The sequence below is a fragment of the Penicillium brevicompactum genome (assembly GCF_028827555.1).
Source record: "Penicillium brevicompactum strain IBT 35665 chromosome Unknown utg000006l_segment0_segment0, whole genome shotgun sequence".
NCBI lineage: Eukaryota > Fungi > Ascomycota > Eurotiomycetes > Eurotiales > Aspergillaceae > Penicillium > Penicillium brevicompactum.
Genome location: NW_026623209.1, coordinates 6,072,863 through 6,085,579, shown reverse-complemented (window position 1 = coordinate 6,085,579; position 12,717 = coordinate 6,072,863). Strand labels below are relative to the sequence as shown.

Below are 12,717 nucleotides of genomic sequence, written 5' to 3'. Positions count from 1 at the left end.
GAAACATGGTAGCATATAATACAGATTATCCAAACAGACACAGGTGACTTTCGGCTTTAAAACATACCCAAGTCCTGAGTCCTACGCGAAGTGGTCCGCGAATTCATCTTGCCATGGGCATTGTAATTGTCTTGAACCACATCCCAGTTAACACGATCCCACCAGCGCTCGAGATACTCGTCCTTTCCGGCGACACCGTAGTCCATCATCCAAGCGTGCTCCCAGGTGTTGACGCACAGAATGGGCTGGACATCAACGCCTCCAAGCGCAAGGTTTCTCGCGTTTTCGGAGTGGCCGCCAATGTATCCGGCGACCCTGGGCTCGGAAGTGGCCATGTCGTGGGACTGGCGGCGGGCGTGGGCGGCTGGGTAGGGCGAGCCGGCGCTGTATGTGCAGAAGATGTGCAACATGCCTTCGCGTTGGAGGTTCTTGGCAAGCCACACAAAGCCCGGACCGAACATGGAGCTTGCTGTCGCGAGGAAATCCATCTTGAGGGACTCAATGGAGGAAGAGGTGTCTGCGATGTCCAGGGCAAACTTTGTGGGGATGGGGGTGGGTGTGGGGGACTATGTTGCGGCAAGCGAAGTCAGAGTTGAACGGTTATATAAGAGAATGGATGTGTGTCGAGACTAACCAGGCAGTTGAAGAAGAAATGGTTGTTGTGGGCCATTGAGGCATAGTTGAAGACCGAGGCCATCTCCGGACGCCGGGAGTACTTGACCAGCAATTCTCCGGGTTTGGAATCCGCGTCGACAGTGTCTTTTAGATCCGAAAGTTAGCATTGGCTCACTGGGGATGTTTGATTCGTAAACCACGGCAATTGAGGCCAATATTGAACCGCTGGATCGTCTCGCAGGGCCGGAGTGGTGAGCTCACCTTGTGTCAACAGGTTGAGCTTGTCAACGAGCAGGGTCTGGTACTGGGTCCAGGCGAAGTCAAATGCCTCGGGCGAGAGGAACTCTGGCACACCGTTCTCCTTGTAGTAGGCATCGTGTTGCAATTGAGGGACGCGGTGGAGGGAACGGGTCTGGAAACCTGAGAAGGCGGAGGTAGGTTTCTGGACACAACACGGTCAGTCTGGGAGTATGCAGGGAAGGGGAGACCAATGACTCACGGCGGAGAAAGAGGAAGCCGCGCGCAAAGCGCTCTGCGGCCGGACGAATCGGCTGAACATGACGAAGGCGCTGTGAATGGACGGGTCAATCTTGCAGAGCTTCAGCGTCGAAGAATTTCCCTCCCGACGTGTATCCCGATCGGGACTAGCCTCCTTATGTAATTATCATATCAACAGCCAATCATGTCATCTCAATCAATTTTACGGAGTATACTGTTGTCTATTTGTAGAGAGAGATAGTAGCACGAGCCTTCTTTGCTAACTAGTAGCTAGCTATGTTTGTGAAAACATTCTCAATGTAGTTGAATGGGGCAGAAATCCAGGAAATAGTGATTTCCCAACTTATTTGTCGAGTCTGGTGGATCCTCACCCTGAGGCATCAACGGGGACGAACAACGTTGGAAATACTCCGTATCCATCCCAAAGTACCGACCCATCTAAAGGTTGGTTTGTCAATTCAAAAACCACAAATATTATCATTCCAATCAACTGTGATAGTTCCCCTGGACACGCGCAGTCGCCGTCATTCTGGCAAAAGCCTTGTTTCGCTGTGTCCTTGGGACCAGAACACACGGATCACTAAGACCATTGATCCCAGGCGCGCACATCTCGCCCTCCACATATCCTAAGACTTCTGCCAAACCGAGTATCAGGTGCTTCTCAAAGGCGAGTTCCTGCAAGATGAAGATTGCGACTCTTCAATTGGCTCCTAAACTAGGAGATCTCCAAGGCAACATTGAGAAGGCAGATGGCTTATTGAAGTCTAACAAATTGGGTTCTGCCGGAGCAGCCACGCCTGACATATTGGTGCTTCCGGAAATGGCCTTAACTGGTATGCTCTTGCTCGTCGTTTACGATACGTGGATCCGCTAATATTGGTCCAGGCTATAACTTCCCCTCCCTGGAGGCAGTCAAGCCATATCTTGAACCAGTGGGGGGTGGACCGTCTGCCTCATGGGCACGCGAAACAGCCAAACGCTTGAAATGCAAGGTCTGCGTGGGTTATCCAGAGATTGAGGAAACCCCCCAGAGCACCGACCAAACGACCTACTACAATTCCCTCCTTGTAGTTGATGAGAGAGGGGAGGTCATTCACAACTATCGCAAAAGCTTTTTGTATTATACAGATGAAACATGGGCAGCTGAAGGTCAAGTCGAGCGAGGGTTCAAAGAGCTTGCTATTCAAGAACAACAGGTTGCAACTTCATTTGGAATCTGCATGGATATCAACCCATACAAGTTTGAGGCACCCTTTGACAAATGGGAGTTTGCGAGCCGGGTGCTTGACTCGAAAACCCAGCTTGTGATTCTTTCAATGGCATGGCTGACGCTGCTGAGCCGTGAAGAGCTCGACGCGTTGAAATACAAGCCGGAGATGGATACCTTCAACTATTGGCTACAGCGATTCTGGCCTTTATTGCAAAAGAGCATGAAGCATGAGATCGACATTGATGGAAAGACCGGTTCTCCGAAGAAGGTCGTTATCGTCTTTGCGAACCGAGCTGGAGAAGAGCCACCGGCAGACGAGACTAAATCAGAGGCTCGCTATGCAGGAACAAGCGCCATTATTGCAGTGACGCAAAAGCCGAAATCAGGCTCAGAGCAGGACTCTGAGTCGAGCGATGATGGAGAGCTTCCCTTTGATGTCAAAATCCTGTGCTGGGATCTCTTGGGTGCGGCAGAAGAAGGGGTTTGCTTCGCGGATACTACTGCAGACCCCAAAATGGTGTTTGCCATCAAGAAGTCCAAGTAAATAAGTTTAACTTTTTGAATGTAAGACATTCGAGGATATTGCAATGACAACACACATCTTCTGCACGCATTGAGAGAAGCAGACATTGGGAGCTGTGAGCGAAGTGGACCCGAGTCCTTTGATACTAGCATGTCAGCCAATCACATCACATTCACCTACCTCCTAAGCGCCTCACCTCTTCGGCTGCATTTTGTTCTTTATCCAATCCTATTTTGTCCGTGGTTCTGAAATTTGCTTTGGCGCCTTTGTTAGCGCCCTGGCTTTGAGTATGAGCACTCTGAAACACTCCAGTCTCTATTTTGGGACCATGGCGTCTACACGTTGGGTAGACTCTTTGTTCACAAGACATGAAAGAAGCTATTTCCTTGAACAGTGACAAATGACTGCTTTGATTCAGCCTATGAATGCCTTTGTAGCAAACCATTGGCAAAATCTCTCAATTTATCGACATATTCTCTTCCAATCCTCCCAACCTTTCCGTGGCCTGCATTCAACTTACTTTTGCCCTTCATTTTCTTCATACACCTTCCGCTGATCGTGACACCTATCTGTACCAACACCTACTTTGGAAGAGAAAAACATGGCCATGTCTATCTCTGATTTCTGCGGACGGCCATCTGTGCTATTACTTCTGGCATTCTTCGCCACCCTAAGCCATGGCTCAGGACACACATTCGACACACTTGGTCTTCTCCCAAGATCCTCAGACTCATGTCCCACATCATACGTGAGCTGCAGCAACACAAAGCTACCGGAAGATTTTTGCTGTCCCTCGGACTCCACTTGTATCAGTCTAGACGACGCTAGCTCTGCCATCTGCTGCCCTGCCGGCAAGGACTGTGACTACATCACACCGATTACGTGCGATATACAGCTACAGAATGTGACTTTACACCCCGAAAGCGTCATCAAGTCCACTCGGCTGAGTGACAGTCTCGCTCAATGTGGCGAACTCTGCTGCCCATTTGGGTACACATGCCAAGGGAACAGCACCTGTGCCTTGGACAAGAAAACCGCCACAACAGCAACTGCTTCTCCGTCTAGCTCCTCGACTGCCGTCTCAAGTTCAAGTTCAACCAAGACAACGAACACAACACCAACCGTCACCCCTCAAGCAACCATCACGCCCGTGCCTTCCCCGTCTTCATCTGCCGAAAAGTCCGCCAACACCACGGCATCTTCAGACCTCTCAGCGTCCTGTCCCGAGTACCCAGCAGCAGCCATTGCAGTAGGCTTCTTCCCGGGTGCTATATTTGGCGCCATAGCGGCCCTCCTAATAATGCTTTGCGCTCGGCACCGCGCCCACAAAAACGAAACCCAAATCCAAGAGCCTAAGCCCCGGATTGATTGGACCCAGCGATCCTCTTCAGGTGCCCTAGTAGGCATATCTCACCCGATCCCCCAAGACGACACATCCTACCGCACAGACTTCCTGCGAAGCCCCCCACAAGCCAAACGCTCCTCCATCGGCGGCCGGTCAACCCGCTCAATGGTGCATCGCACCGGTAGCAAAGTCAGAAGTCTATTCTCTGGGCACCCTCGGGCAGATCCAAGACTAGACAAAGATATTCCCCCAGTGCCTGTCCCCATGCCAAATCCAGACGTTCCTTTCACGCCGCCTCGTCAACGCCAGCCAAGTACAGAGAGTATTAAGATTTACTCGCCGCCTGGGGCGTTGACAGAGCCACGCACATTCTTAGGTCCAGAGCCTTATCCGGGTTCTACTGCAAGGCCGGAGACTGCGTTCTCGGATCTGATGCATGCCGGTGGATACCCACAGAATGGAAATAAGCTGCCTTATCCAACCCATGAAGCATCAGGGGAGAATCCTTTCAAAGATCCAAGCCATTGAGCAGAGTTCGACTGGCGCGAGGAAGGATATTGGTATTCGGTTGTCACAGTTAGACTTTGCTTGCGTTGGCATACTAATGGTGTATCAAAATATTCTTGTTTTTGTTTGGTGATTTCTGATAGTCATACCCTATTTGCTTTAGATACCTACCTGTTTGCTTCAATTATCATAATACAGTTATTGCACATTTGGTTAGTTATCACCCTGTCACAAGTCCAAACAGTCAAAATCCCTCTAAATAGATACTACATGGGAGCCACAAAGTTGTGAGGTTTTTCAAGTAAAGATCAGGTCGCAATCGCGACATCGAGCACTTCACTAAAATTGATAGGCTTAAGACATATAAACCTTGGAACTTGGCCATTGGTGCCCAGGTGTCATATGAGGAGTTCCACTTGGCTCTCTTCTAGAGTTGAGCTGACACGAACTGAAACAAGGGCTGGGCATAACCTAGCCAAACATTGGAACTCAGAGACAGGAAGGAAAATGGCTGGATAACAACCTTGGAAGACCCAAGCGCTCTAGCTCGAGTGTCGATAGCCATGGATAGCGAGAGGCATCCAACAAACAATTTCTCGGAATTGATAATTGATAATGCAATGAAATTTCATGTATGTGTGTATATAACTCCTAAAGCCCAAATGCCACAGGAGAAAGAGCCTATGAAGCCGCAGCTCTCTTCGCTTTGCGTTCAGCTATGATTCTCTTAATCTCCTTCAGTAACCCGACAACCAGAGGGACTCCGATGGGGCCCAGTAGTGGGAGATAGACTGCAACTTTGTGCTCATCAGGGAAGTAAACCTGACCCACCATACTCTTTTCGAAGAAACTGCGCTCGGCTTCTACCTCGGCGACTCGAGCGCTAGCAAGCGCTGCGCCGAAGCGACCATCTTTTAGGTGTGAGCAGGTAGCGCCCAAATGTGAAAGAACAGTAGAAACAGATGTAGCGACAGTTGCTGGGATAGGAATTGAGGGGAGGGACTCAGTGAGACGTGCAAGTGAGCCCATGGTGGAAGAAGCAGATAGTAGAAGAGTAGCCGCGCGGATGCGAATGGATGTCTGAAGACGAAGGGGAAGAGAGGCGGGGGTGCTGGGGGTGCCAAGGAGGGTGAGAAGTTGGTGGGAGAACGTCATGAAGGCAGGGCCCAAGGAGTCCTGAGCGAGGTGGGCGGGGTTTGAATCGCTCGTCCTGTCGCCGGTGGAAAGCGGCGTGTTCAAGAGGAACACACCGCCCCATTGCGGGACGATCCAGCTGGAAGCACGGTTTTCCTTGACAATCAGTGGTGATTGAGAGGGATCTGGGACATATAGGACGAAGTTGATGGTAGGGCCGTTTCCGATGCTGGGGTTCAGTGGCCACTCGGCAGCGTTGACGAAAGCGCTTAGATCTTCCTTCTTCAATGTCCATGCTGCCTCAGCTTCATCAAACTCAGGCTTAGGCGCAGTGGGTGCGAAGTTCGCATATAGCTGCACCTGCGTGTCGACCGTGAAGTCGCTGATCGGTGATAATGCCTTCAAGAGAGGGGCGACATATTCATTCACGGCGGCCTCAATATCCCACGACGAAGGTCTCGAGCCTGGCGTGAATAACGAGAATGACAGGTGGTAGGTTTCCGCGTATTTCATCGATCGGCGTAGCCTTCGACTGATGTCCTCGGCCAGCTGGGGCGAAGTTGAAGCAAGCCCGGCAGCATGACCGGACAAAATGTGCGCGATAGTAGCTTTTTCTTCGCCATACAACCGTTGCAGTTCTTCTGCTATAAATGTTGAAAGGGGGAATTCGAAGAGGACGGCACGGGGACTTGATTCGGTGGATAGAACACATCGAGCTGCGTAGTGGCAGCATGGAGCTCTGAGCGCGGGCTTACTAAATCTTCCTGAGGTAGAAGCCGAACAGTCAATGCAATATCCGCCATCCCCCCGGGCACGTCGGCGCCGGTGTCAATCTCTCCGTAGTTGGACATGCTGTCGTTGGCCAACCTGAGTCGGAGATGATGCGCTGCGAACTCGTTGAGATCATCGAGAGTATGCTGTGTGGTGCGGAGGAGATGCTGGGCCTCGAGCAGCTGCAGCGAAGGTGTCGCAAGATGTATGTCCAAAGGGAATACTGGTCGACATGCCTGTCAAAGCAATTGTTAGCATCTAGCAGGCCCGCCATGACAAAGGGCAGTTGCGCAAGCCATACCTTGCCATCAGCCCAATCTACCATCTCCTCAATGGGGAGAGAGGCCCTGTAGATTGAAGTTGTTTTCCACCATATCGGGAATCCCAAAAATATAATGACAGCCCAGAAAGCTGCGATCACTCGGAATCGCGTTTGGACAGCAGCTGGAGTCTCGGGGGGGGCGGAGCGCTTTTGACGCTGAGGTGCGGTTCGGGGCGTGGAATCGAAGTCTGAGGAGACTCCTGTTCTCCTGTATGGATCGTCATAGTCAGGGCATGCTTTGTGCTCCAAATCAGAGCAACGGAGTGTTCGTCCTGTCGCGGGCTGGAGATACGGGGAAAGTTGCCGGGCGGAGAGGCCAGGAGCTACGTAGGCGGCACCGCCGCATCGAGCCCCTTCAACTATACACCGGGCTTGGGACATGATCATTGTCTTCAAGCTATATCATTCGGCCAGAGATTATCTGTGGCTTACATTCATGAATGATGTTATGATTTACGTCAACAAGTCAATCTAAAGCATCTCAAGGGCTGAATATCCAGTGTACCATGCGCAAAAGCAGTTCACAAGCCCCAACGGGACCAGCCAGTATCATTATAGACTTGTGGTATGTATTTTGAATGATTAGATGACAAAAGCAGGGGGTATATCGCCCAGAAACGCCGACCAAATGAATGTTGAAAGCCCCATCGGCTTTATACTTGTACTGATTGCAATGTCTAGTATTCCTTCTCGAAGATCCTCTGGATGGGTTTGGCGGCCTGGTTGAAAGTCAATAAAACTGTCACTGCAAATGTAATGAAAGCACGTACATCAATGAACTTCTCGAGATCTTGATCAAGGTTGGCAAGGTCATCTTTTCTCTTCTTGTTCTCGGCGATCAAAGCCTGCTTGCGCTTAAGGAGCTCCTGCCGCGCTTGTTCCAGCTTCTCGCGTTCGGCATGCTCGTGATTAATGCGGGCGATCATCAGTTCATGCTCGTTGGTTTCGCGATGCTCGGGGTGAAGCTCGAGGAACTCTTCGACCGGGATCAAGGGAAGAGATAGATATTTGTGGCTATTCAGACAAGGTTAGTAAATTGATAGAAAGCCCATGGCCCGGAGATTATCTCCACATACTCATAAGCCTCACAGGCAGCGATCTCACCCGTGAGATGCTTCTGTTCATAGTACAAGTTCTGGAGTTGAAGGTGTAGCCGGTCGATCTCTTGCCGAGCTTCCGCGGTCGCCTGCTTGGTGTCGCGCACGCGAAAGATGGCATCCCGATTCTGCCCACGGAGTTGGGCAAGTAGAGAATAGAGAAGTCTCTGATGCTTGGTGGCGGCTAATGACAGTTCTTGGAGCTTGGCGGCATCGTTGGGGGAGGATTCGGGATTGAGGATCGAAAGCAACTGTTGGCATTGGGCGAGGGTCTCAGCACTGGTTTGAAGCACTGGTAAAAGCGACTCATCGGCGACGATCTCACTGATAGCCATGGTTGGGAGATAAAAGATAAAGATGAAGTGGCGAGAGATCCCGAGTGCCGAGAAGAAAATAATGTGGAGGTTGAGGGCGGGATGGATCAATCAGGACGGCGTTCGGCGCATGTGCCTTGGATGTGGTTGGGGAACGGGAACCTCTTCAGCCCTTTTTCACCCTTTGGCCTCTTACATTCCCCTCCTTTTTTTCCTCCAATAACTGTTCGGTAACTACTTTCTCTATGTGCCCCTCGTTTTTCTTGTCTTAGCCTTCAGCCTTAAAGGCTTTGCACCCCCAAGTCCCCCCGACCCGATCGCCCTCCTCCGACAACCAACCTCACTTGATGGCAATCGACTCAAATTAGACGGGGCCTTAACTACACTCTACACTCATGGCTTGTGGCGCTTCTTCCATGACCCTGGAGTCTTACGAGAATGAGCAGGAGGCTTTCGCCTCTGCCACTGCCACTCCGGACGAGAACACCGGCCTCCTCCGTGATCGGCGGCGGAGACATTCATTCCATGCATCCAGAAAACTATCTTGCGACTACCAAGATGCCGACGCTGTGTTTATCAGAGTGTGTACCCCTCATTCTTACGGATCTCAAACCTCCGAGATATTTCCAAGCATTATCTAACAGTAATCAGGTCGAGCTCTTCCTTGCCGAATTGGAACGTCGCATGCAGTGGATTGAACAATACCGGAAATCCCACATGGTGCAAGTCGATGCCAGTTTGAAACGCGGATATGCCACACTCGAAGCCGTCAGGGATCAGTGCTCCGTCACTTCGGGCGAGTTGATGGGAAGCGGCAAGAAGCGGGCAAAGATTCTAGTCGAAACCCTCGAGGACCGATACAATGAGGCCTTGGTGACCAAGGAAACCCTGGAACAAAAGGCTCAAGCTGGGGTGCGGTTGATGGAGTCATTTTTGACCGAACTCGAGAACCGAGCGCATGCAGTTCGTGACCGTGGCATCTACGGTGCCCTCGATGACGGGTGGAAAGCCATGGACTCAACGTTGGGCCAAGCCAAGGAAATCGTCGATGAGGGCATGGAGCGTGCCCGCCGAACTCGCGACACTCTCCGAGAGACAGTCGAGGATGCTATTCGGCTAGCTCAGCAGAATCGGTTGATCAACTACGATGACCTTCCTCATCCATGGCGCGTCAACCCACATATCATCAAAGGCTACCGATTCACTACCTCCAAGGTGGAGTGTGTTTCCTCTGTTTTCGCATACTCCAACGAGATGTTCAACATTTGGTCCCATGTGATCGGCCTCGTGATCGTCCTCGCCATCGCCTTTTACTTCTACCCACTTCACACCAATTTCCACCTGAGCAGTAAATCTGACGTCGCTATCGCTGCCGTCTTCTTCTTCGCTGCTTGCAAGTGCTTGGTCTGCAGTACCATCTGGCACACCATGAACAGTATTGCCTCCCAGTCGCTGATGGAACGGTTTGCTTGCGTGGACTACACTGGAATTTCCATGTTGGTTGCTGCGTCGATCGTCACCACTGAATACACGGCTTTCTACTGCGAACCACTCTCTCGGTGGACCTACATTCTGCTGACCATGTCACTTGGCATCGGCGGCATCATTCTCCCGTGGCACCCCACATTCAATCGCCACGACATGGCTTGGGCGCGCGTGGGCTTCTTCGTGACGCTCGCGCTGACCGGGTTTTCTCCCATAGCCCAGCTTACATACACCCGTGGCTTCGCATGGACCATGTATTTCTACGCCCCAGTTGTGAAAAGCATCACGGTCTACTTCGTTGGTGCCTGCATTTACGCCTCCAAGGTCCCCGAACGATGGAAGCCGGGTCTCTTTGACTACGTTGGTGGCAGCCACAACATCTGGCACCTTGCTGTTCTGGGCGGAATCCTCTTCCATTACCATGCCATGCAGGACTTATTCGCCGGCGCGTTCCTGCGGGCTCAGGGCGAGTGCCCGAACCTGACTACTTGAACATATTTTACAACATACTCCCACGAATTCGATTTTTATGCCATTTCGCTTCTTGCTCGTGGCTCAAAATGGAGCACATGGTCTCGACTTTTCGACATGTTTAGACGTTTACACTCGCAGCTTGCTGCAGGTCATGACTTGCTGTGGTCCTTTTTGACGAAAACACATAGACGTCTTTTTACGGGAGTACTGGCCCCGTTGATGTTTGGGTTTGCTTGCATAGATGGAGTTCGCTTCGGTTGTTTATCACTTACTTTTCCATTCTTAGAGCAGTGGCCTGTACAAAAACCACTGTCTCTCCTTTTTCTTCAACATAGATTCGTCAGCTGTCCACGGGTCTAGCTACATATTGCTCATACAATTTCAAATACGACTTGTCTCTAATTTTCAGAGTTTTGCGTGTTCACAGGGATTGTTATGGACTCTCACCTTGGAAAGGCTGTAATCCTCATAAAAGTTTGGCGCAAATGAAGCCAGATATTTGAATTTTTGCTGAGATGATCCATGAAAAATCACTCCCTCCAGGGCTACTCTTCAAGACAACCATGACCTCGGGAATTCCAAGGTTGGAAGCAGGAATGTGAATGTGAGCCAAAGTCCAGCTACTACAATGTCATACCTAATCCGTGGATTTCATCCGTCGCCTACTTGGGCAGACATGGTCGGATTGCGTTTATGTCGTCCACGTTCTACATTTTTGATGGCCGTGTGCGTAGGAAATTTACATGCATTTTATAGACTATGGTTATGCAATATGTGAGCTAAAATGCCATTATGCAGTGGTCCAAGTTCAGACAGCCCGTCTCGCTCTTAACATGACCCACGGCAGCCATCCGATCAAATTCGACAGTGGGATAACACCACTGGTGTTTACTGCCTTTCCTGGGAGCTCTGGCGTTTGGGAGTCTCCTTCGGCTCTGGCAGATATCTGGCTGCAAATGAAAGCCCAGAGGAGATCAGAGCCAGAAGAATCCAAATGGCGTAGCCTCCTGCCAATTGAGTCCTCGCGCCAATAGCGAAGAGACTGGTAAACAGGGCTGGGCAGAATGCCCTCAAGCAGCTGATACCGGTCAGAGCGAGTGCGTTCAGAGTACCAAGGACTCTTGGCGAGGGTGCGATATCGTTCAAAGCGAGCTGGATTGCGGTGAAACTCATGCTAACTCCGCAACCAATGATCAGTCCCATCGGGACAAAGACCCAGAATGTGTTGAGAGAGGCCTCGGTCCCCTGTCGCAGGAGGATATTGCCAATGGGGCAGATGAGGAAGAAAATTGGGTATACAGAGGCGCAGATGCGGATTACACCGTTCGTACCGATCTTTCGCTGTAGCGGAGGGAAGACCAGGAGCAGCCATATCGCCTGTGCGGCGCCATTAAGACCCATCATGAGCGATATTTGCAAAGGTGTCCAGCCGTACCCACCGAGGCGTACTGGAGTGTACCAAAAGACGGGTATGATCGCGGTGAAAGCAAAGGCGAGAAGCATGAGGTGACCATACGTGTAGATGACCATACTCACACCCGGTGCCTTCAAAAGCTCCCACGTCGTGTATTCAACACTCGGTTTTGATACTCCGGTTCCTTCATTCTCGCTGTCTGTATTTGAAGGTTTCTTCAGTGTTTCCTCGACGAAGAGGGCAGTTGACAGGGCAGCAGTGGCTCCCACCGATGCCACTACCAGGCTAGATAGTGCATAGGGATAATTCTCGAAGAAAGGAATTCCTCCAAAGACGCCTGGGTATTGAGTTGCGGGGTTGGCGAGAGCGCCGCCCATCAAAGGCCCCAAGAATATGCCCAAATTACCGCTGAAAGCGAACCAACTGAAAGCCCTTGCTTGAGTTTGCGGCGTGCTGTGCTCAGCCACCATCGTACGAATAGTGACGATTGTCCCGGCAAAGATACCGGCAATGCATCTAAAGATGATCATCTGCGGGATGGTTTTTGCCATTCCGAAAAGACCTGTCGCCAGAGTGACGCCGAACATAGAATAGACCAAAACTGGCTTTCGCCCAATGCGGTCCGAAGCCCGACCCCAGAAAATCATCACGATGGCCTGCGTCAAAGAAAACAACGATTCGATGAGACCGCTGTAGAAGCCGATATCTGCATCGATGAGATTTCCATTTTCCTGGACCATCTGGCTTACGTAGGGGAAAATGGAGAAGAAAGCCAGGGGTTCGATTGCTCGGGCATAGCAGAGTAGTAGGATCTGGAACCTTGGTAGAGGTTTTTCGACATCGCTATCATCTTGGTCGTCGACCTTTGTAGCCGTGCCGGGTCCCAAGAGGGAGGTGGTTTCATTTGCTTCACCACCTCCAGCGGCCGAGGCTAAAAGCGCTAGGCCTTTGCTTGTAGACGAAGCGGCCATGCTTGCGAGCTACAACAAAAATCGTTGGCCGAAGAAA

General features: G+C 51.1%; 7 protein-coding genes across 7 annotated transcripts; 3 read left to right on the top strand and 4 right to left on the bottom strand.

Moving 5' to 3' along the window:
- Nucleotides 1-56: 56 nt before the first annotated feature.
- On the bottom strand, nt 57-1,174 carry sod4 (mitochondrial 37S ribosomal protein mS42; the record flags this gene model as incomplete). The annotated part of the gene is made up of 4 exons (XM_056959816.1): nt 57-566; nt 635-759; nt 877-1,057; nt 1,115-1,174. The coding sequence occupies 4 exons, from the start codon at nt 1,172-1,174 to the stop codon at nt 57-59; spliced, it is 876 nt and encodes a 291-aa protein (XP_056809206.1).
- A 621-nt stretch (nt 1,175-1,795) lies between these two features.
- On the top strand, nt 1,796-2,867 carry N7506_010522 (putative protein N-terminal asparagine amidohydrolase; the record flags this gene model as incomplete). The annotated part of the gene is made up of 2 exons (XM_056959815.1): nt 1,796-1,946; nt 1,999-2,867. 2 exons carry the CDS (start codon nt 1,796-1,798, stop codon nt 2,865-2,867), a joined length of 1,020 nt encoding a protein of 339 aa, XP_056809205.1.
- A 580-nt stretch (nt 2,868-3,447) lies between these two features.
- Nucleotides 3,448-4,719, top strand: N7506_010521 (uncharacterized protein; the record flags this gene model as incomplete). Its single annotated transcript, XM_056959814.1, has 1 exon — nt 3,448-4,719. The coding sequence occupies one exon, from the start codon at nt 3,448-3,450 to the stop codon at nt 4,717-4,719; it is 1,272 nt and encodes a 423-aa protein (XP_056809204.1).
- Nucleotides 4,720-5,379: 660 nt separating this feature from the next.
- PIG-S (GPI-anchored transamidase GPI17) lies at nt 5,380-7,312 on the bottom strand (the record flags this gene model as incomplete). Its single annotated transcript, XM_056959813.1, has 3 exons — nt 5,380-6,381; nt 6,588-6,839; nt 6,905-7,312. The coding sequence occupies 3 exons, from the start codon at nt 7,310-7,312 to the stop codon at nt 5,380-5,382; spliced, it is 1,662 nt and encodes a 553-aa protein (XP_056809203.1).
- Nucleotides 7,313-7,602: 290 nt separating this feature from the next.
- N7506_010519 (uncharacterized protein) lies at nt 7,603-8,357 on the bottom strand (the record flags this gene model as incomplete). The annotated part of the gene is made up of 3 exons (XM_056959812.1): nt 7,603-7,644; nt 7,696-7,939; nt 8,002-8,357. The coding sequence occupies 3 exons, from the start codon at nt 8,355-8,357 to the stop codon at nt 7,603-7,605; spliced, it is 642 nt and encodes a 213-aa protein (XP_056809202.1).
- A 374-nt stretch (nt 8,358-8,731) lies between these two features.
- Nucleotides 8,732-10,313, top strand: N7506_010518 (hemolysin III family protein; the record flags this gene model as incomplete). Its single annotated transcript, XM_056959811.1, has 2 exons — nt 8,732-8,917; nt 8,988-10,313. The coding sequence occupies 2 exons, from the start codon at nt 8,732-8,734 to the stop codon at nt 10,311-10,313; spliced, it is 1,512 nt and encodes a 503-aa protein (XP_056809201.1).
- An 870-nt stretch (nt 10,314-11,183) lies between these two features.
- On the bottom strand, nt 11,184-12,680 carry N7506_010517 (MFS transporter; the record flags this gene model as incomplete). The annotated part of the gene is made up of 1 exon (XM_056959810.1): nt 11,184-12,680. One exon carries the CDS (start codon nt 12,678-12,680, stop codon nt 11,184-11,186), a length of 1,497 nt encoding a protein of 498 aa, XP_056809200.1.
- Between the last annotated feature and the right edge of the window lie 37 nt (nt 12,681-12,717).